At 49.2% G+C, this 23,890-nt stretch overlaps 1 protein-coding gene across 18 annotated transcripts in view; it reads left to right on the top strand.

Annotated features, from left to right (window-relative positions):
- Atxn7l1 (ataxin 7 like 1) overlaps window positions 1-23,890 on the top strand; it is a 208,316-nt gene that overhangs the window by 169,637 nt on the left and 14,789 nt on the right. For 12 of the 18 annotated variants that reach the window (XM_050122275.1, XM_050122274.1, XM_050122276.1 and 9 more), the window contains 4 exons: window positions 8,193-8,464; window positions 11,150-11,232; window positions 12,080-12,333; window positions 22,487-22,796. In XM_050122275.1, coding sequence (XP_049978232.1) covers window positions 8,193-8,464; window positions 11,150-11,232; window positions 12,080-12,333; window positions 22,487-22,796 — 919 coding nt within the window. The remainder of the gene's footprint in view (window positions 1-8,192; window positions 8,465-11,149; window positions 11,233-12,079; window positions 12,334-22,486; window positions 22,797-23,890) is intronic. The other 6 variants (XM_050122292.1, XM_050122290.1, XM_050122289.1 and 3 more) reach the window with 1 other exon arrangement.

Here is a 23,890-nt window from a genome sequence, read left to right as displayed (position 1 = left end):
CAAGGTCTCTAAGTGGCTAGCCTTGTGGTAAGAGTAGAGTTGTTTAGGGTACAGTGCGGTTTCCTGTGTGTTGGTGTAAAGACTAAGACCAGACTCTTGAAAGGTTTTTACTATGGGCTCGACTTTCTGAATAGAGGTGGTTTAGGTACAAAACTCTCCTGTCCAGGATTGGCTTGCAATACAGAAAATGGAGAATGAGAATGAGTAAGAACTGGGCATGATGGTGGACTCCTGTAATCCAAGCACTTGGGAGTCTTGGTGCAGGAGGATCACTATGAGTTTGAGCCTAGCCCGAGCAACAGAGCAAGATCTTGTCTCAAATGGAATAAAAATAAAAACCCTACAGCAACAAAACCAAAAGATGACTCAGTAAATAAAGTGCTTGCCACACAAATATAAGGATTGAAGCTTGAATCCCCAGAATTCATGTAAAGCTGTATGTATGCACTGTAATTCCAGTACACCTCCAGCAACATGAGTGACTTGGGACCCTGCTAGCCTGGGCTATATTCCTCAGCAACATGGGGAGCTTGGAAGCCCGCTAGCCTGGGATATGCAGCCATGAATAAGAGACTCTGCTTCAAACAAGATAGAAGGTGAGGTTGTCCTCAGACATCCACACGTGGAAGCTAGCACCCACCAATACCCACACCCTCACATGAAATACACACATGCACATGCACACACATATACATACATGTGAAAAAGCAAAGGTAGCTGTGATGACCCACATCTATACCAGCAGACGCAAAATAATCACTGCAAGTTCAAAGCCAGTCTGGTCTACTAGTGAGTTCCATTTCCATACCAGCTAGAAATATGTGAGACAGCCAGAGACAGACATATAGAAAAACAGAGAGAGACAGACAGACAGACAGAAAAACAGAGAGACAGACAGACAGACAGAAAAACAGAGAGAGAGAGAGAGGGAGAGAGAGAGAGAGAGAGAATATGAATGAAAATGAACGAACGAGAATGTTTCCCGTTGTTCTTCTCTGAGGTAAATGGGAGCAGCTGGTCTCAGAGTTCCTGGCCATTTTCTTGTGTTCAGAGTGATTCCTTAAAGGGAGAGGCTAGGGATGGGGTTCCAGGGTCAGCTCAGGTGTCCCCTCCCACTCTCAGTAAGGTTTTCTTACAGCTCCAGTAGTGGGAGCCAATGACCTCTGGTGGCCACAAAGGGAAGTGTTCGCACTTGCTGTTCCCAGAGTAGAGCCAGCTCAGCTCTAAGCCATTGCTTAGATTCTTCCAGAGTCAGCCTAAGCCACAGTCCCCTGTCCACTCTCTGTGGCCCTCATGCTATTTCTGCAATGACATGAATCTTGATGATTAGCCGTCTGAATTGTGTGTCTGTGGTTCTTAGTTACGGGGTAACTCACCGAACACCTGGTAGGCTCTGGAGGGCATGGCTCAAGGCCCATTGCACACATAGCTGGTCCCAGGGCAGCCTATGCAGCAACAGGTGCCCTGCTACATCCAGACTGTTTCGCTCCGTTCTCTACTCCAGCTTGCTGATTCTTCCACAGTCTTAGGTTACCTAGCAATCCTTGGTCTCCAGGTGGGGCTAGAGACCTCTTTCTGAGCTCCACACGCCAGGAGCCCAGAATAACAGACTACCAAGGGGACTGGAACTAGGTGTCTGCTTCATCCTCTGGAACAGCCTAGAGGTGGGCACATAGCCTCTCCAGAAAATGGAAGGTGCCCCTGGAGCGTAACTCCACCTCACACACACACACACACACACACACACACACACACACACACACACACACCAATGCTGCTGGTGCAAGAATTGGCCTAGGTAGAGGAGGATGAGTTTCCTGTCTACCCTCCTCCCAGAAAGCTCTATCCAGATGCAAGCTCCGGTGATTAGCCCCGGCTTGGGAGTGCCTAGGGGTTGAGAAGCAGGACAAAGAGTCCTGGACAAGGGGTATGGAATGAATTGTTCCCCACTTCTGTTTTTCCTCTCCACTGTACTCCCAGATTTGTCAGAACATTGACAAGGCACAGACCCTCAGTTCAGTGCTTGTGATTAGTGAGCGTGTGTGTGCGTGATTGTGTGTGTCTGTGTGTGCGTGTGTACATGTGGAGGTCAGCTTCAGGTGTTAACAGGTGGCATCTTCCTTTTGTTGTTGTTGTTGTTGTTGTTGTTTTTTCTCTGAGACTCACCAAGCAGGCTAGGCTGTCTGCCCTTGAGCCAGATGATCCTCCTGTTCCCAATTCCCCAGCACTAGCATCACAGGCCTGCTCCACCAGGTGCAGCCTTTTATATGCTATATGCCTGCTGGCTGGCAGCCTCCAGTCCTCCTGCTGACCTAGAAGCCCTTTCCCCAGGACGCTGTCTCCCCGGCCCCTTCTTCCCTAGTCTCTGCTTCTGACCCCTTTCTACCGTACATCAGAATGAGGTTATTCAGATGCCTGTGCCCACCCACACACTTCTAACTTGTCTCAGGGGGACATTAGTCCCCTCAACAATGGAGCTAGGAAGCTAAGCCTTGCTCCCATGCCCCACTACTGGTGAAGATGTAGAGATCCCCATATATTCCAACCCTACTGCCAGGACGTCCCCCTCCTCAGCAGCTGTGTGGTCTGACCACATCCCCCAGTTCACTGAGTGTGTGCTGTGTGGGAGAGAGTCCAAACCACGCGGCGGCGAGTGCACACGCCACCACACCATGGCATTACATTAGCCCTGCAGGCTTCTTATTTACTGGTCTTCTCTTTTGTTTGATAAAGGCATTTACAAATCATTTCTAGATACCTCAAAAGCAGGGCGAGGGGGACTTACCCATTCATCAGGATGTATGTCATCCTAGCATGGTAGGATCCTATGGCTGTTCTTTACATTGCTTCTTAGTGGGACCACCTGACTCCCAAACCTTCCAAACTGTCCCTAATATTTCTTCAACTTAAAGAATTGTGATTAGAAATAATTTCCCAGTGTCAGCCTTCTCCCTAACCCCTCAGTGCATCTATGAGTACCAGGTAGAATTCCTACTCTGGGAGCATGTTAAAAGAAGCTTACGTTTCTCTTTATTGGATGATCCAATGCTGCTACCTACCACTTGGAAGGCAGGAGGCTGGGTGAGACAGCCTACCAAGGGTCTGCCAATAAACCAGAGACTCTGAAAATTCTGCCCGGGCAATCGCACAGGCGTGCGGATCTTTGTCGGATGAAGCAGTGGAGCAAACCAGACAGCCGCGAATTCACATCAGATGCATAACCCACAGCACAAATACCATATGTCCTCACACTCCTGCCTGTCAAATCCATCTTTCCCCCATTCTGTTGAGTAGAGAAAGGCTGGCAATAATTTCTGCAAACCTAGAGACTTTCTGAACTATCCTATTAAGGCCTGTCTGTCGATGACAGAATAGACCATGCTCACCACGAAGGAAGGCATGGCTGGCAGGGGGCAGCTGGCCCTGCAGCCCGGCAGTGACTCTCACAGTGACACCATCATGATTCTCCACCTCTGCTCTTTTGCAGACATCACTGGGCGGGGAGGGGAATCTACTTGATGCCAAGAGAACCATTTTTTTTTCTTAAAGCCAGAAGACCTGCCTTGGTAGAGGGGTAGAAAGATCGATTCAGACAGGCCAAGCACGCAGGAGGAAGACAAGGGGAGCCAAGGCAGAAGGTAGTCACCTCGGTGGTCCAGGGGTTGAGAGAGGGCCCATGCCCCTGGGCACTTTCCCAGGACCAAGTGGAGGAGGCACAGAGATGTGTGTGCTCTTAGGGTACTAGATGCAGCCGGAAACAACCTGCAGCCCTGGGCTCCCCCAAAAGATTTTGTGCCAGACCTACAGAACAGACATTGTGAAAGCAGTAGGAACTTCACGGGGATCCTCTCATTTTCAAACACAGCCTTTCAAGGGAAAGACAGTAGTGAGTTGATCCATGCCATGAGTGTTGAGAATGAAGTGAAGGCATTCCTCTAGGTGGAAGGGGAAAGGGCTTTGGGGGGCTTTGGGCCCCTTCCCAGACTCACTTATCACCTCCACACAGAGAAGTTCCTTGCCTAGTCAGTGCTCTGGGTTCTGTCACCTGACCAACTCCCCGCAGCCCCCCCCCCATATGTGGAAACTTTTTCCTTGGTGTGGTGGTTGCAGAGACGACGAGAGATGACCACCCCGTGAAAGCAGGGTCAGAATATGTGGCTTCTTTCCAGGCCAGGGGGTGGGGGGAATTAAACCTGTACTTAAGGGTTCACTGTCGTCTGAAGGAGCCCGAGGCTGATGCGGGGAAGTGAGGGCAGAGGTGTGGGGACCAGAAAGAGAAGAACAGCAGGCAGTTCTGAGCTAGTGGCTTGCTGTGGCTGCACTAACCCAGCCCTGGGATAGAGACAGGTGCAGGTGGCTGCATGGGGTGCGGGTGGGCTGCGGGTGGATCTTCCAACACCCACCTGATCTCTCAGCTCTAGAGATCTGCTTGGGGCCAGGTGCCCATGACTGTGTGCGCCATCTTGTGCCCATTCATGTCCTCTGTTCATCACTTTAGGGCCTTGGGCCAGCACTACTGAAGAAGGGAGACTGGCTAGAATTTGTGCTGGGAACAGGGTAAGGAGGGCAAGATCCTTCCCACCATCCCAGTGTCATAGAGCTGCCTCCTTTCCCGCCTTCCCTCACCTCCCCTTCTCAGACGCAGCCGGAAGTCAGGTGACCTGCGAAAAGCCCAGGTCCTTTGCTGGAGAGAAAGCAACCCGGGAGAGTAGTACCAGGGACAGCTCCCCATTGCAACGCACTCATTTCCATAGGTGGGTGAGTCCCCTCAGAATTCCTGCTGGAGAGATTGTATCCCCCTTTTCTTACGTCTGATGACTCGCTACCTGCTCACCTAACATCCGGGGATACCTACTTGGTGGCTATCTGCTTTCTGACCCACAAGGGCTTTAGAATTCTCCATCAGGTTCTCCTGACCAGCAATTTGCCATTCTTAGTCCACAGGTCTGCCTGTCACTTCCTTTCCTGTTTCTGGTGGATTCCATCTCTACTCCCTGCCTGTGGGTCCCGGGTACCAAAAAGTAGATATTAAAGTCCAGCTGACATCCTAGAAGCAGGGATGATACAGAAAATAATAGACAGTAGAGGAAATCCCACAGTAAGACATCAAATAAGGGGGCCAGTAGGCAACCAGGCAGAGTTAGAAGGCGCCAGCCATAGGTTAGCTGCCATGCTGGCTGTGACATCATTGCTTAGCTGCCATGTTGACTATGACATCAGCCCAGTGCCCCCATATGCACGTGGCTGCCTTGCATAATACATTTGACAGCGATCGTTAACTCCAGAGGAGAAACCCAGTCTGCACTGTGAGCATGGGGGGGGGGGGGTGCCGGGCAATTGCTCCGGGCCATGCCATCCCAGGCATCATTCTGCTGAAGTCAAGGACACTTGACACAGAAATAGGAGACCCTTCTGTGTACTCAACCCTGCTTTCTCAACAAGAATCAGAGCTGCAATTTGAAAGTCCTCATTTCCTTTTGTGAAGTAACATGGCATGCATATGTGTGTGTATATATACACCTAAAGATCTATATCCACACAGATATAAAATGTACGTATACATACATGCGCAGACTTGCTGAAGCAGAGTTTAGGTTGCATGAATCCTGTGATTTATGGAGTTATCACTTGGTACTCTAAGTGATGATACAATGTATAACATAAAACACTACCATCTTCACTTCTGGTGTTCTTTTCACCTTACACAGCTGAAACTCTACACTGAGCCCATGGGGTCCCCCTGCCCCCACCACTGTTCTGCTTTCTGTCTGCATGGCTCTAGCTACTGTGGGTGCCTCATGTCAGTGGGGTCAGCTTGTCCTTAGTTACTGGCTTGCTTTACTCAGCATACTGTCCTCGGGGTCCAGCCATGGGTCAGGATTTCCTTCCTTTGTAAAGCTGGATAGTAGCATCCGTGTGCTGTGTCAACGGCATTTGGTCGGCTTCCGCCCTGTGGCTACCACTGCCAGGTCCAAGGATGTAAAGACATCCCTTCAAGATGCTCATATCTAAACTGGGAGGGGCGAGTATGAAACAGCTGTCATCCCAGACTCGGGACGCGAGGCAGGACAACGAGGGTTCAAGGCCAGTGTTGGCTACATAGCAAGTTCAAAGCCAGCCTGGGCTGCTTGAGACAATGTCTCAAAGGGAGAAAAAAAAAGGGGCCCTGATTCCTGTAACTTATGCTTTTTTAAGTTGGATGAGGAGATGAGTCAAGAAGAATTATATTTCATACTGTCTCATAGTTTGCATTTTTGTCATGGCATCTTTTTATATTCTTAGTCTGTTTTCTGCTTCTGTGATAATATCACAAACTTTTTGATTTATAATGGAAATAAGTCTGCACCATACAGTGAGACAGCTATAAGGTCCAAGGCCAAGATGCCGTCATCTGCTGAGGATCTTCTTCTGGAGCACAGTACGGTGGAGAGTTATCACCAGATGGAGCAGGAAGGCTGAGAGCTCAGACCTCTTCTCCTCTTCCTATAAAGCCATTAGCCCCATTGTAGAACCCCACCCATATGACGTCATCTAATCCCAATTACTTCCCAAAGCCCCCCTCCCCCACTCCCAAACACTGTCAACCTGTGTGTCTGGAGGTTTAAGGTCCTAACACATGAACTTTGAGGGGTGCTAATTTCACCAGGGAATGTCTCTGTGGCTTCTCAGCATCCTCCCATCCAAGAGAGTTTCTGGAGCTGTTCTTCAGTAAGTAGCATGTGAGTACTTAGAGAATCCCCCCTAAACAGATTAAAAAAAAAAAAAAAAAAACAGGTTAGCCCCATCTCAGTGACCGCAACACGGAGCATCACAGAAAACACTCTTCCCATTTCCCTTCTCCTGGGCTTTACGTCCCCAAACTACCTTTCTGCAGGCCGAGAAGATGCATGTCCCGTGGGAAAGTCTAAAATGTCCAGCTCCGATCTGTTCCACCAAGACCTACAACTAACATCTGTGGTTCTGTTTCCAAATCAGAACGATGGCAGAGGATGACGAGTTGCTAAAATAATTTCATGAACAACTCGATCAGAGAAATGATCTGTGAACACGGCTTAGAGAAGTAAGAGCCAGCCAGCCATGTGGACAGACATGTGGACAGGCAGGATTCCTGCCTGCCAAAACCAGCCTCTCTTTCATGCCCTACATTGTCTGCCCGCATTCGAGAGCCACATATTCCCCGACATTTGGCATTGTCGCTAAGCAGCTCCACTCTCTCCGCTCGGAGATGATTGTGGAGCCGAAGTGTTAGCAGTCTATCCTCCTGCCAGGAGAAAAGGGAATCTGGTTCAGAGACCAAAGCAAAACTTATTCATCTCATCTTTCAAGACCCCGAGACACATCCCCCCCACGCCCCCCCCCCCCCCCCCGGACACAGGGTCCTCTTACATTAAAGAGCAGCAGAAATCAAACGCACGCGCCTTCCTGGAGAAGTAGCAGGGGCGTGGGGCGAAGGTGACAGGCTGTGCAGAGGGAGCGCACACCTTTGTGTTCTCGCCTTCTTAAAATTCATCCTCTCACCTGCCAGTCTGGAGAATTGCCTATTTACATAACTAGCTGCCTAAAATGGAATATCAGATAATGGTGCATGGCGCCTCACTCAATTTGAGCCCATCCTCGGGATGCGAGCATGATCCAGCAGCTCTCCAACAGCAGCGTGCCCCACACTGGCCTGTAGCCATGCTCCGTGGGGTGTGAGCCTGTCAGCACTCTGGCAGCTGAAGCAGATGTCAGGCCTGGATGGGGCCTGGGTGGGAGACAACCCACAAGCCGGAGGACGGGGAGGGGACCTGATTCCAAGGCAGCAGGTTGTCTCCAGGGCACAGGCTACCTGCCTTCCTGGGCTTCACAGCAGTGGCCTTGTTTTGGCCCAAGGTGCTGTGTCAGAGAGGACCACATGTAGGGCCTGAGAAGTGGGGGAATCAGAGGACCCATAGGGACAGTCATCCTGGGAGGTGATCAGTCTGCTCTTATCTATCCCGGGCACTGTGCCAGCCCCCCCCCCCCCGTCGATCCTTTTCACAACACAAATCTCCCACCCATCAAAATGGGAATCACGCTGCTCAGGTCCAGGAGGAGCATAAACAAGTGGTAAGGAAGCGCTCTGATAACGATAATCGTGTGTAGCTCCCCGGTGGACCCGATGGAGCAAAGAAGGCAGCCTTGCATGTGTGTTCCCTTATTTTTTTTTTCAGCGTTCCAGTTCCGGTAGTCAGTTTAGAGAAAATTCCTAACCTAGTGAAGGCAGATGGTGCCAATGTCAAAATGAACCCTACGACCACGACTGCAGCCACTTCCTCCTCTGCTGTCTCCACCCCACCGTTAATTAAGCCTGCCTTGATGTCCAAGCCGGTGCCACCGTCACCAGAGAAGATCTTAAACGGCAAGGCGGTTCTCTCGGCCGCTCTAGACAAGAAGCACCCAAACGGCGCCAAAACCAGCAACAAGCCTTACCGGAGACTCTCAGGTACGTCGCTGTGGTTAGAGTCTGGCTCGTGCTAGGACTAAAACCGAGTCCCCCCTGTAACCAGTGATGTGTTCATGTAGCCGAACGGCTCTTTCCTTTTAAGGGTGACTTGGAGCGTACCCGCTCTGGCATCTGGAAACTCCAGGCAGGACTGGTGCTTTCTCTCATGCACCCCAGTGCAGATGAGGTCTCCCCGGCCGAGTTTCGGCGTTATTTATCCTACAAGCCCAGGAAGCAGGAGACTGCCTCAACCAACAGGCGTAGACTCTGATGGTCTTGTTAGCCTGGTGGCCCAGCACAGACACGCCACACTGGCATGATTCCAGCTGACGCCTTGCTGTTGTTCGTGGGCTATCTCAGAACCCATGACGGGGTGGGTAGGACAGCCCACTCAGCGACTGTGCTGCAGAGGGAATTGTAACCTCTGTTCTTGGTCTCCCGCTTTTCTGGGCTGATTCTGCAGTTGGGGCTGTGGCTGCCTTCTGCCCTATGGTCAGGCTGGAGTTCTCAAGGGGGGGTATACAGACCAGCAGAGCGGATGGGGGTGTCGGGATGTCTCTCAGGTCAGTCCTCTGAAGAGACACGTGGCCACTCAGAGGCGACAGCTGCCACTTTACGGGACGACGTTTGCTTTGGATCTGTTGTCGACTGAGCATGACTTGTTCTGACGTCTCCGAGTGACTGGAAGAAGCCACGCACTTCATAGTTTTGCACACACCATGGGCCCTGTCTAAGGGTAGCTAGGAAAAACAAAATACAGAGACAGCCACCCTTGAGGATGTGGCTTCTGGTGCAGGCATGGATTTTCAGCACCCAGGGAAGTGTGAGCAGCTTTTAAATACTACTTCATATTTAATTGGGTTTTCTATCTTATATCTGTATCTAAAAATTGTGTTTTAAAAGTACTCGGGCCTACCAAAAACATTGAGAGACAACTCCTCCCCTCTCCCCATGTTCTGCTAACCCACAATCAAGATAAAGGGAGTGCATCGTAGGACTTCATTGCACGGACTCAGCCCCCATTGCTAGCTCTCTTCCCAAATGGAAAGTGCCAGTTAACTGGGCAGAGGTGGGTGGCCACACCCTAGTGTGTGTGTGTGTCTTTGTTGGCCTGCTCAGTGTCCAGAGGCTGCGGGTCCCTTATTGCTGCATTAACACTACCTTGGCATCTTCCAGCCTGTGGTGGAATTTTGTGTTTTGTGGGTTGTCTTGTCCCAATGGGTCCTTTGCTTGTCTCTACCTCTCTCACAGATTCAACAGCCAGATCCTATCCTTAGCCAAAACCCTGTTCAGTTTCCACATGAGGTGCTGTGTGGGTCTGGGCACAGGCCCGACTCTGGCAGACCGAAGTGAAAGACCTCAGCAGCAGGCAGCCTGGCACCTAGCACCTGCTCGCCCGCTGCCTGCTGGACAGAGCTCTCTGTGTGGAAAGGGAGGGAGACATTTTCATGGCCGTGGGCGGGGAGGGGGGAAACAGATTCTGCAGCCCCACAAGCCCTTTTGCGGCCCCTTCCCGACCCCCAGACCTTTGAAAATAGAACATTCATTTATTATGCTCCAACTTTACACCAGTAAATGCACCCAGTGTCTGGCTAAGGAACTCTCTTCAGTTTGCAGCCTTCAAGGCCCTCACAGACACCTCCCTTTTCTAGAGACCTGGCACCTCCTTAACGGGCCCCCTCTCCACCCTTCGCACCCAGAGAGCTGTGGCCTTCCTGCTCTGCAGGACTGAGGTGTTTGCTGGTACCTTCCAGAAACAGCACAGATTTTCCTAAAGCCTGAGGGTCCTGGAGAGATTGCCACACATCCCCACATTTTGCAGGTGTGGTAAGCGGTTTTGTAAGCCCCAAAGAGGTGAAGGATCGCAAGAGGCATCAAAAGAACAGTTAGCAGTTACTTCCATGGAGGCTCTCAACGGTCGGGACAGAAAGGAGGACACCGGGAAAGCAGTCGCTCCTCAGTCATCCTTCACCCCCCAGGCCCCTGTGTCCTGTTTCTCCTCCCGGCTAGCATCTGGGCGAGGACTATGTACAGACAGCACAAGCTATAGGGTTAGCGGGCTGCTTTTCCTGTGCCTTCAAGTTCAGCCCCACAGAGGCACCCTGTCACACTTTCTCCTGCCACACTTTCTCCTGCCTCTGCCTGTGGCACGCCAGAGTGGAATATTCCTGATCTGCGAGACTGTGTGGAAGGCCTTCTCCAAGGGCCTTTGTGAGGCACGTCAGTGGACACGCTCCCACGGCAATGCATAAACCAGGAAGGCAAACAGAGGCCCCCGTGGGTTCTCCAGAAGAAAGGGGGCATTTTTGGGTTTCAGGTGGACCTCCCTGCTCTGCAGCCGTGGTGCCCAAAGTGCCAAGGGCCTGTGGGACTATTTTAAGTTAAATAAAGTATTGCAAGCACATGGTCCTTCCCTTCTGCCAACTGCTCCTGCCCTGTTCCCCGTGCTGCCCTGTAGCAGGCTCGGAATGTCTGGGTTCACAGTGGAGCTCCATTTCCCCTGAGTGATTCTTGAAGCATTTTAGCAGCTGGTTGGGGGGAAGAAAATCAAAACAAAACAGATTGCCTGACAATGTCTCACTTGTTGGTGCAAATGTGCATTTTTTTAAAAAAAAATGTAGTCTTAATGCCAAATCCTATCTAGTCTCCTTTTTTCTTATATTTTTTGTTTGTTTCTTAAACCAGAGAGAGAATTTGACCCAAATAAACACTGTGGAGTATTGGATCCCGAGACAAAGAAACCTTGCACAAGATCCCTCACCTGCAAGGTATTTCTCTTTCCATAAAAAAGAAAATACTTCCTGCTCTTGCTGGGGCCTTTGTCGAAGTGTTTGGCGCCGCTCTCCGCACGCGGCAGGGTGTGGAACCTCGACATGACCTCCAGCTGTTCTTTGTAAGGGAAATGCTTTCTTCTCTGTCCACGGTAGCATAGTGCCTGCCTCAAGCTGGCTGGCTTTTTAAGGGGAAGAAGGAAAGAAAAAAAAATCCACCCTAAGCTTCCCGTGTTACTTGGGAGGCCAGACAGTAAATTGTATTTATAGGCACTCACAGGCGGTTCTAAAGCCTGCTACGTTTTAATGTATGCAGGAACGGCGGCGGTGGCGGCGGCGGCAGCGCCCAGAAAGGCAGCCCCGGAGGGGAGGATGAGATGCTACTCCCTGATCTAGCCCCTCAGGGTGGCCAGGGGACAGGCAGACCCCTGGCGTCCGCCACTGGGCAGCCTCAAGCCCCAGATTTCCTCTTGTCCTTCTAGTGCCCCGAGGGGTCCAGGGTATGGCCCTGTTTGCCTGGGCCAACTGGAGCTTCCCACCCGCACATGCGTTGACTCTAGCTTGGCCCTTGCGGGTGTCATTCATCTGAGGTGGTCCTGGGTTCCGCGCTGAAGCTGTCTGGAGGAAGCCTTGGCTTCTTAACACCTGGAGTGTAGGACATGGTTGTGTCCGTCCGAGCGGTCTCTGCCTCTTCCCGGCCACAGAACAGGAGCTGTTGCCTTGAAGTTGACTTTGCCAAGCACCTTTCATTGCCTGTGGTTGCAATTTCGGAAATGCGGGCCGCGGGGAAGCAGGTTTATGTGCTGATCAAAGAGGCTGTGCTTCTCCTCTCTCTTCTCCGTAGACCCACTCGCTGAGCCACCGCAGAGCAGTCCCAGGCCGGAGAAAGCAATTTGACCTCCTCTTGGCGGAACACAAAGCCAAGTCGCGGGAGAAAGAAGTGAAAGAGCACCTCCTGACTTCCGCTAGGGAAATACTTCCAAACCCGCCGCCGGGACCAGTGCCCGACACTCTGCAAGGGTCTTCCGGAAACGCGGTGGCAGAGCCCAAAGTACCATCCCCACCAAAAGCCAGGCCGCTCAACTCTGTACTTCCTAGGTAAGTCGGTATGGGCGTTGAAGCAGCCTCAGTCAAGGCACTCTCCCGTGCTCGGGGCTTTGTGTTTTAATGAGAGCTTTTAGTCCGACTGTCCATGGCTCTGTGAGCCTAAGGGGCTCATCCCCGAGCTGGCCACACAGCACTCAACAGATTTTCCTGCTGCAGCCAGGGTCATCAGCCTTCCTCACAGACCTTTTATCAGACAGTGTGTGTTTTTACAGAGCAAGAGTGAGCTGGAAATAAACGCTGGGAGATTGGCACATCAACCACCCAGCAGCTTCCTGTCTGCCTGGGTTTTTATGTTCTTTGAAGACTCCTGGGGCAGTCTGAGGAAGCCTGGGTAGAGAAGTAGCTAGAACAACTTCTAAGCTCCTTCTTGCGTACATATCACAATTCCTGATGACTTATTTTCACAACGCCCCCATGGTTGGGATGAAGGGGAGGTCGGCCACGTGGAGGGTGAGCCACCTGTTCGGTGGCACTGAACAGGTGGGCAAGAACAGGAAACAGAATTACAATCCATTTGGATTAAAAAGCAATTTAAGATCTGTGAATGTTTGTTTTGATGGGCAGGAGACCAGCCAATTTCCAGGTAACAGGACCAGAACTAACAGCATGCATTCAAAAGTGTTTACAGAGGACTCACTCCAGAACCAAAGTGTTGTCTGGCAAGGGGAGAGAGAAAAATGCAACCCAACCCTACTTTCCAAAAACATAGAGTTCAGCAAGCAAGAGAAGACCCAAATGTTCATGCTTGACTTAAAAAGGAAATAATGCTATTCATTCAGCAAGAAGTATGAATAGCGGTATTATCTATTTTTTTTATAATTAGATGTATGAATGTGTCCCAAAAGGTCATTGTTCAACACCAAGTAAGCTTTGAGAGAACATCATTAGAAAAGAGCAGGGAGTTGGCTTTTAAAGCAGCAATCTATCTGGGCTGGGTCAGAGCTGGTGGAGTACACATTTAATCCCAGCACGCAGGAGGCAGAGACAGGCCAGTCTCTGTGACTTCCAGGTCAACTTGGTCTAAGTTCCAAGTCATCCAGGGCTACACAGGGAAACCCTGCTTCAGAAAGCCAAGCAACAGCAACAACAAAAAGTGAAAATCTATTTGGCAGCAGTTGTTCACAATCTTCTGCCTCTTCAGTTTGAGGGAACCTGGACCCTGTCTTTCCACCGTGCCTCTGTAGTATGGTCCAGTCCAGCCCCAGGCACTGAGGAGCAGACAGTTTTACCAGTTAACTTAAACTCCTAAATAAACTGCCAGGGCTTCTGTCACTGTAGACATTTATATTGTTGCAGCCCCTTTCTTTGCAAGATCGTTTTATAATTACTTGTCACTAGGAAGCCAGGTATTGGTCAAAGTGTTACCCCTATTTTAGAGTTGAGGAGACAACTCCATTCCAGAAGTCTGGGCTTTGACTGTATAAGCAGAGGTGCCCCAGTCTCCAAGATCCCTTGTCCATGCTTGAAACTGCAGTTAAAAACAAACCCTGCACAGTCTATGTTTCTTTCTATACATGCATTCCTATGATAAAACCTAATGTATAAATTGGGCACTGAAACTAATAATAAAATAAAATAAAACAGTTATAAAATATATTGTAATAAAACCATCAGCATTACTAACCCTGCACTATGGGACCCTGATTAAATAAAGTAAGGGTTACTTGAATTCATATACTGCTACACTGTTGCAGTTGATCTGAAAATGGCCACTGACTAAGGGGGCAACTATAAAGCATGGGTACATTAACAATGGCTGGATACATTAACAATGGCTGACTTACATCCAGGAGGGCACAGAGTAGGACCACCCACCATTTCCTTGTACTCCTGAGCACTGCACGTGCTAGGAATTTATGAACTATTGGTGCATACAATTTTCTATTTAATATTTTTAGACCTCATTTGACCATGAGTGACTGAGACTGGTAAGGGCAGGCTATGTTGAGTGACTTTCCATTTTTTTGTAGCTCGGGAACCTTTTCTTCCTCACAACTCATCCTTCCACAGTACCTGATACTGGTAGACTGGCCTCTACCTGAAACCACGTGTACCTAGAGCCATTATCTCCGCGCCCCCCCAGGGATCATGGGGGATTCTCCAATGATTCCTCAAGCAGCACAAGTTTGATAGCTCTTTTGGGAGATGAGAAGGGGTCCCATGTAGCCCAGGCTCACCTCGGAATCTCTACAATTGTCCTGCTTTGACCTGAGTGCGGACCACACACAGGTCCCGTGAACTCTTTCGTTAAACACTGCTCCAGCAATTTTTAGCTGATGGAGGCTCGCTTTATCAGTGGTGTCCTGAGTTAACAGAGGAGTAAGAGAGTAGCTGCTGAAAACAGCACAGGGAGGAAGCCTTAAGGGCCCTCTCAGGTTTGTCCCTTGCGTTTTAGGAGAATGTCCACTTATGTTTTCATCAGGAAGCAGAAGACCTGGATAAGTTTCATTTTGAAATGAATGTCTTACAAGGAAAAAGAAACAAACCGTCATGACAAATGTTAATGAGGGGATCAGGATCATCCTTTAGGACAGAGCTGGACTCTTCCAAAGTGAATGAATGTATGGGAACAGAGTCCTCAGGCTAACAAATCCTGTGGGGTCAGGTGGAAAAGGCATGATCAGAATTTAACATGAAAATCACACAAAACCTCCAGGAGCAGATGTTTACTCCTAGAGATGATATATACAATAGATACTCCACCCATATTAACAAGTTTAACAAGTAAAGATAGATATCGCACATGAGTGGGATTTTTTTTTTTTAGACAGGGTTTCTCTGTGTAACACCCTTGGCTGTCCTGAAACTCACTCTGACCTTAAACCCACAGAGTTCCACCTGCCTCTGCCTCCAGCGCACTGGGATTAAAGGCGTGCACCACCACTGCTCAGCTATTACTCCACTTTTTGATATCCTTCACTGCAACCCATTCTTGTCAAGGATTGCTAACAAAGAGACTTGGGTCTTTGAGTTCGGGAATCATAACTTTCGTTGGGCTCGATGGCACACACTTGCAGTCTCCATAACCAGAAGGGTATCAAGAATTTAACACCAGCCTGAACTACATTATGAGTTACAGCATAAATTAGATAACAAGAGTTGCAACAGGATTGAAGCGGGGACCCTCACCCCCGTGTTTTCTAGCTAGATAAGATCAGGTGCGGCCCAGATTCCTTCCAGCCTCAGGTTGCCCGGGTATAAAATGGAGCTAATAGAAATTTAACGATGGGCCTGGAGAGATGACTTGGTGGCTAGCAGTGCTCTCCCCTCTCTCTCTCTCTCTCTCTCTCTCTCTCTCTCTCTCTCTCTCTCTCTCTCTCTCTCTCTCTCTCTCTCAGTTAGTGTGTCACACAATCTCTCTGTATCTCTGGCTGTTCCTGAACCTCCACTACACCATGTCTGCCTTGACCTCACAGAGCTTCGCCCTCCACCGGCTCCTGAGTGCTGGGATGAAAGGCCAGTGCTTCCACACCTGTTGGCATTTACTGCTCTTGCAGAGGACGAGGATTCAGTTTTCAGTACCCACCTGGCAGCACACAGCTACTGTAACTCCAGTTTCAGGGGCTCTGGTGCAGCCACATGTGTGGTGTGCATAAGCAAGTATACCCCAGCTGTGGTCACGTGGTCATTTTGTGTTGCTGTTAAAATAAATCACCTGACTCTAGGCAGTGTATAAAGAAAAGAGGTTCATCTGGCTCACAGTTCTGGTGATTAGGAAGTCCAAGCAGCTGGTCCAGGCTCCAGCCTTGCTAAGGTCCTCTCTAGCTGTGTTGTGTTTGATGGAGCCCCAGAAAAGAAACTACTGTCTGCAGAGTGAACACGCATATGCGCTAAGAAACCGGACAGAGAGAGGTCAGGCTTCCTCTTGTGTATGGAAGTTGGTGCCCTTATAACCTAGTTATCTTGCTTGGTATTTTAACAACACCACCCTGAGAACCAAGCTTACAAGATAGGAGCCTTTCGGGGAAAGCCCTTATCCAAATTATTTAAATTATAATAACCCCTGATTCCATTTCTTTGTCCTTTCCTCTAAGGGAACACATTGCTTGCCCCCAGAAAGCCCAAGCCTTATGGGTCGTAGCCCAGCCAAATGCATCCACACTCTGTCGGAAAGTAGAGGACCACAGAGCCCACCTGGACTGTGATGGCCCAGGCTATCTCTCTGAGTAGGAGGGAAGGGAGACAGACTGTGGAAACCAGTGTCAGTAATGGGTGTTGCCCTGGGTGTACAAGGTGGTCAATCCCAGCCTGTTTTACATCGTCAGGAGTAGTGTGGAGATGGGTAGGAGGTCTGTGGATTGCCGAGTGAGGACAGGGGTATGGATGGAGTGCATCGGGAGGGCCTTCTTGCCACATGGCACACTTTTGTTGTCCTCGACTTCTGCATCTGTGACGTCTCAGTCTGGAGACTTGGAAGCCAACAGATGCAGATGGTATTATTTTTTTTTGTTTTTGTTTGTGTGTTTTTTAATGACTTGTATTTATTTATTTACTTGTTTATTTCGTGTGTGTGTATGTGTGTGTGTGTGTGTGTGTGTGTGTGAGAGAGAGAGAGAGAGAGAGAGAGAGAGAGAGAGAGAGAGTTGTGATTGGTCCAATGTGGGCCCTGGGAATTGAACTCAGGTCCTCTGAAAGAACAAGTGCGCTGTTAATTGCTGAGCCATCTCTCCGGCTCCATTTGTTTTTGTTTTGTGGGGAGGAGACAGGATCGTTCTATATAGCCCCGCTGAGCCTCAAATTTACTATATAGTCTAGACCTCAAAACTGCAATTCTTGGCGGGGCATGGCGATGCATGCCTTTCATCCCAGGATGCGGGAGGTAGGGGCAGGTGGATCTCGGAGTCCGAGGCTTAGGCAGTGTCCTTCCCTTTGTCATTTGAGTCCTCACTTAGTGGCAAGGATAAGAACGCGTGTGGTCCTCCTCACCCTTAGAATGACTCGGTGAAGATGGCTCTCACACCGAATACTTAGACAGATGGACGCCAGGCTCCTGCAGACAGGCAGGCTGAGATGTCGTGTGTAGCTCCCTGAGTGCCGCAGGACTTTGTCTTTCAGCCGGACGGGCAGGTGGAGAAGGGCAGATGATGTGAGTGCTGAGGGCAAAGAGTGAACAGCAAGTGTACGATCTTGAATGTGCGTTGGTACTCTGCTCACTAGACCCTGGTGACTTCTTCCCACCACTTCCTAAGCCTTGTTTCTTCTGAGGTGTGGCTGCTTCGGGTAAAAGCCCCCCACCCCCTGGTTCCACCCGGAGTTCTGCACTCAGTTGGAGGCCCTAGTAATGTCCCCCACCCCGTCATCCCCAGGAGGATGCAGACAGACATACAGAGAGAAGTCTCATCGGCGCTCCACCTCAGAGCCCACTCGGTCAGTTCTGGGTCTTGTTCCGCTCTCCTCGCTAATTTCCTCTGTCCACCTCCTTCCCTCTTTTATCTGGCAACTAGAACTTACTATCGAGTGTTTCAACCATCTTTTCTTTAATTAAACTTCATTTTTATCAAAGTTATATATGGGTTCATAGTTCAAAAATCAAATAGTGCCAGAAAGCTCTGAAGAAAAAACAGCCGCTCCTGCCAGTGGGGTGGGTGTATTTCAGCTGTGCCGGCTCCTGGCTCCTGCCGCGTTCCTGTCTCTGCCTTGCTTCTCTGCTTTGATGGAGTAGTTCCTTCGATGGCTGCTCGTGAAGAGGTTCGTGGGAGATCAGTTTTAGAGTCCTTACCCAGCAAGCACATTTTCATTCTGCGTTAACACTGAATAGATGATCTCTTTGAGTATACAACTAGATTGGAAATCACTTCTCTGCAGAATTTCGAAGCCATTTTCCCATCGATGGCTGGCACAGGGAGTCTTTGCCACGAAGTCTAACATCCTGACTCCTATCTCTTTGTCCTGACAAACTTATACCTCCATAGCCTGGGGCGCTGAAAGTTTTCAGGGCTGTCTCTAATGTATCTAATTTTCATCATTTACTTTCACTTCTTGGAAAGCGAGGCTCACTGGACAGCCCAGGCTGGCTTTGAACTCGAGATCCTCCTGCCTCTGCCTTTCTTTTTTTAAATTTTTTAAATTTATTTTTAATTAAAAATTTCCACCTCCTCCCATTTCCCTCCCTCTCCCCGCCCCTCCCCCTCCCTCTCCAGTCTAAAGAGCAGTCAGGGTTCCCTGCCCTATAGGAAGTCTAAGGTCCCTGCCCTCCATCCAGGTGTAGGAAGGTGAGCATCCAAACAGACTAGGCTTCCACAAAGCCAGTACATGCAGTAGGGAGAACACCATCATACCTCAGGCAACAGACAGCTCCCTGGCTGCAGCTCCTTTTCAGTTGGCTGAAGTGGGTACTTGTTTTCCTGTTGCATCTTAGATGCCTTTTGCCCCACTCTTGTCTGTATTTTCCATTTCTTGTCTTCTTCTTAGTTGAATGCTGGGCATTTTTTTTTTATCTTTTAGTTTATTTTTTTTTCCTTTAAATTCCTTGTTGTACTTTGTGAAAGATTGTCTTTTAGTTTATTTTTAATTGATTGATTGATTGTGTGTGTGTGTGTGTGTGTGTACTTGGAGGCCAGAGAGGGCACTAGTGGCCTCCTCTTGCTACCCACCTTGTTCCTTTGAGGGAGGGTCCCCCTTTGAGCCTTGGAGCTCTAGAGATGCCAGGCTATTGCTGACAATACACACCTGGAAGAGAGGTCCCAGCAAGTTGGCAGGAAGCCTCCATATGGAGCTGCAACCCAAGAGAGCGTCTGGTCACCAGGCCCAAGGTCAGGAAGATTCCCTGCAGCTGGAATGCGGCTCGATGTCTGGCCTGCTTAGGCGCCTGTCCTTAAGGACAGCCCCTGGCTTCTGTCTGCAGCCTGCACCTCACTCCTGCTTTCTGACGTGCTTGGAAGCCTGTGTCTGTGGCCTCTCCAGTTCACCTTCTCTGACCTTTGTTTCTCCTGAGAATGTTGGGTCCTGCCAGGCAGGGTGGTATTTGGTAGATGTGGAGATGACCTGCACGGAAACCAACTACGTATTTAGCTATGTTTCATCTTCGTTTATAGTTTACTTTTTTTCTTTATTGAGGTAGGGTTACACTATATAGCCCAGGCTGGCCTTGAATTCAATATATAGCCCAGGCTGTTCTTGAACTCCTGATCCTACTGCCTTAAACAGGAGAGTTTGCAGCCCCTCAGTAGGTGTAGGTACTGGGCTTCCTATCCCCAGCCACATTATCTAAATGTCTATGAAAACCTGCTCAGATGTGTATCAGTTCAGGTGGGAATAGCAGAACCCTGAGCTATGGACACTTGTGTCCTTATGATGTGTCCCGAGTATGACAAGGAATCCACAGGTGAGGGGGTGCCAATCCCCAGAGATGGGTTTCTTCTTTTCTCCCTCTCCATGTGTGTGTTGGGGGAGCGGTACCCCATGGAGTCTGTTCTCTCCTACCTTTATGTAGCTCCCGAATATTAAACTCAGGTCACCAGCAGCCAGTGCTTTTGACCACTGCGGATCTCAATGGCCCTGTTTTACCCCCACACAGCTTAAAAAAGAAAAAAAAAATTATCCTTTGAATTATCCTTCAAATCTTGCAGCAAGATGGCCACAGCTGTCCCAGGTCCAGATGAAGCTGAGACCATTCCATCTGTGTGCTTCAGCCATTCGCTTGGATATCATTTATATTCCAAGCAGTTTTAGGTTGATAGGAAAACTGAGTTGAAGAGAGACAGACTTCCTCCTGCCTTCACACACATGTGACAGAGATTTCCTGTGTTCCTTCACACACACACACGATAAATGTTCTTTGATTTTCTGCAACTCTCCTAAGCCAATCACTAGCAGACACAATTAAAAAGACCCACGTGGATTCAGGGTCACAATCACTGTCTTTCTGCTGCTCTGTGTTCTTTGACTTTCTTGCCTCTTTAAAAACCCCTTAAGTACCTTTAGTTGTGGGATTTGGGGAGAGGAGCTGATGAGGGACTGTGATTCCTACACTTCATTTAACGGAAGCTTTGCACTCTGGTGTTTATTGTAGAATCATTCACTATCGCCAAGATATGAAAACAAGCTAAGTGTCTGCTTGTGGGTGAATATGTAAAGAAATGTGGGCCCAGGTATAGCCATGCATGCCTGTAATCCCAGCACTCCACAGGCTGTGCCAGGAGGTTTGTGGCTTCAAGGATAGCTTGGGCTAATTTACGTAAAAGAAAAACAGCACAATGCTGGAGGAAGGGTACTTAGCACACATCTGTAATCCCAGCACTTTAAAGGTAGAGGCGGGAGAATCAGGAGTTCAAGGTCTTCCCCAGCAGGAAAACCATAGGCTCAAGACTGGCTTAAGCTACCCAGTGGGTTCAAGACCAACCTTAGCGAAACGGCCTCAGAATAAAACTGAAAAAGAAGGCTGGAGTTAGAGCTCAGTGGTAGACCCTTCTCTAGCTCGCGTAGAGCCTGGATCAATCCGCAGTAGACTGTGGGAGGTGGTAACTCTAAGAAACGATGGGTATGTTAATTTTTTAACTAACTTGATTGAAATAATAATTTCACAAGATGCACGTAGAGCCCATGCCTGTCTTCCTATCACATGTTGGGCAGTAAAGAACGATCAGGGATCTCCACTACACAGCAAGTTCAAGTCCATCCTGGGTTACACAAGACCTTGTTACCTTAATACACCTCTATAAAACTGAGAAAAAATAAAAAGAAGAAAACAGGACATCCTTCAGTCCCTTTCTTACTTACAGGGTGGCGCTGCTCGCTCTCTTTTTGTGTCCATTTTCATTTTTTTATAAAAACTCCCCTACATACTGGAAAATAGCGACATATTAATGAAAACTTACCTATCCTGATTTTGACATTTTGAGATGTTATTATAATGCATTTTTGTTAGTGTCTTTTGAATAGCACAGATGATGACATTTCCCTGGTAAAGATTTCTTTGAAAAGGGAAAGTGGAAAGTGCTGGCACAAGCAGTGGGACGTGCTCAAGAGGCGGGGGCAGCAGGGGGCCCGAGCTCAAGGCCAGCTTGTGGCACACGTTTTGCCAGGCGTGGTGGTGTGTGTCTTTAATCCCAGCACTCAGACCCCTTGCAGGAGGCCTCCTCTGTCACTTCTCTGTGAGTCTGAGGCCAGCTTAGTCTATGCAGAGAGTTCTAAGTCAACCAGGGCTGTATAGAGACCCTGTCTCTAAATAACAGATAAGTAAGTAAATAAATAAATAAAGCTATTTTTCTGTATGACCAAGATGCAATTAACAAATTCCAGGTCACGTTTATCCTGCAGGACAAGGTGGTCCTGTTAAGTTGGGCTGAACTACTACCCAAAAGCCTTCCAAAACATTTAGAAATAAATATTTAGGATTTAGCTATATAAATTGTGGCATCGATATTAAATGTTACTGGAGGATATTAAAAAAAATTATAATATCCAAGAGGAGTTCTACATCACTAAGTTTTAAAAAATGTGTTCAGACTAGAGAGATGGCTCAGTGGTTAAAAGCCATGGCTTCTCTTCCAGAGGTCCTGAGTACAATTCCCAGTTCACAACTACCTATAACTCAAGTCCCAGAGGATTCTGCTTTCTCTCAGACACAGGCGCACACAAGTGACAGACGGACATACTTACAGACAAGATTCTCATACACGTAAAATAATAATTTTTAAAATAAATCTGTCCCGAGGGCTGAGGCTAGTAGGGTGTGGCTCGGTTGGTAGAATACTTGCCTAATATGCTTGAAGCCCTGACTTTGGTCCCCAGAACTGCGTCAACTGGGCATGGGGTGGCACACGTTTATGACCCCAACACTCAGGAGGCAAAGACATGAGGGTCAGGAGTTCAGAGCCTGGGGTACATGAGATCCTGTCTCAAATCCTGTTCCTGCTGAAAAAGTGGCATAGGTTTTTTTTTTTTTTTTAAATCATGTGTTGTACACTAAGGAAGTCTGGAAGGATGTAAGCCAAGCGATGGCGACACTTGGTCGTGGGTGGGTATTTGTCGCTGAACTCACATAAGACAGGCTCTGGGTGAGCTCACGTCTCGGGCTCACACTTGAGTTTTTCCCTTGGGCTTGTACTGTACCCAGAGGCAGCCAGCCAGAGGACAAGCACCAAACCCTCGTGGGCCATCATAGGAAGCTGCCAACCCCTGAGGCTTACTCTTTCCTTTGTAGGAAACTGCCGTTGGCCCACCCTTCCCGGCATCGTGGGAGGACCGCTTCTTGGTGGCATGGAATCGGTGGCTCTGATTTCCTCAAGAAAACCCATGTCTTCTTCCCTCCCGCCCTTAGACCGCCATCTGCAAACAGCTTAAGTAGCAGTGCATCTTCGAATCAGAGCGCCTGCACCCCGGAGCCCCCTCCGCCCCCAGCTGGAGGCGACCTCGCCAGCCGACTGTCCAGTGATGAAGGGGAGATGGACGGAGCCGAGGAGTCCGAGAAGTTAGACTGTCAGTTCTCCGCGCACCACCCCAGACCTCTCGCGGTAGGCCTCCTCTGTCCCGTCCCTGTTGGCCCTTGTGCTTCAAAGGCAACCTGATAATGGCCACAGAGGCCTGAATTCCTAAGGAAATTCCATAGTAGCGTGCCATCCCAAAGGCTGAATGGGATTAGAGACGTTCTTGACCACGGAAGGAAAGGGAGGGGGAAGATGGCTGTCATCTTTTAAAACTGCTTGGTAGCCAACCGGACATTGCACATCTGAAAACAGAGCCTCTGGGCAAGAGTTGGCCAGACACACCTGCTCTTGAAGCTGTCTGAGCAGCAGCTCAGGCTCAGTCTCCCGGGCGGCTCTGTGTGATTGTTGTTAGTAAGCAGTATGACCACACGGCAGCAGAGCGGGTGGCAAGGGCAGTGTTTCACGTTAGTTTTGTTAGTGGCTTGCTAACAAAAGCTGTCTGAAGGAGCACGCTCCAACAGTTCAGATGGTCATCCATGCCAGAGGGGAAACTAAGGCATTGGTTGGAAGCTTCTTCACGTTTGCCTCACAAACCCCCTGAGAAAGGAAGTGGTTGGTGGGATCCACAGCCACATATCCCAGTGCTGGGGCCTGGGAATATATGGTCTCCACGGTGGTTCATTCTGGTGCTTGCCTGAGTCTGCAGGATTAACTCTGGTTGACTCAGACCTCAGGGGCTTTATCAATGAAACCAATCCTGTTGGAAGACAAGGCTGGCCCCTTCTCCTCTGTGTAAGTTACTTCCCCTTTCTGGAGATGATGTCAACCTATGGCTCACCTATAACCCGAGATTGTGCCAGAACAGAAATAGTGGGGGACTCGCTGTAATGGTTTTGCCTACAGTTGTAGAAAACCCGGCTCCTCCATATTCACACAAGATTATCTCACATGGTAGGAAGTCTAGAAGTGGGTGCCCTTGCGATCTTGGTTCAGCCTCTCTGCGATCTGTGAATACCTTGGCTGTTCGCATGTTAACACATCCCCTGCAGCTCCATTGTCACCTAGTGGCATTCTAAACGGGAAGAGAGGGGACATAGGGAAAAAGGGGTCTTCCGAGATGCTATGCTTTCTTCATCACAAAACAAGAGCTTTCCATGAAACCCCAGCAGACATCTCCGTGT

The sequence above is a fragment of the Alexandromys fortis genome, unplaced genomic scaffold (genome assembly GCF_014885135.2).
Source record: "Alexandromys fortis isolate MF-2015 unplaced genomic scaffold, M_Fortis_MF-2015_v1.1 scaffold_201, whole genome shotgun sequence".
Taxonomy (NCBI): Eukaryota; Metazoa; Chordata; class Mammalia; order Rodentia; family Cricetidae; genus Alexandromys; species Alexandromys fortis.
Note: the sequence above shows the minus strand (reverse complement) of the source record. Positions and strands in the feature narration are given on the sequence as shown.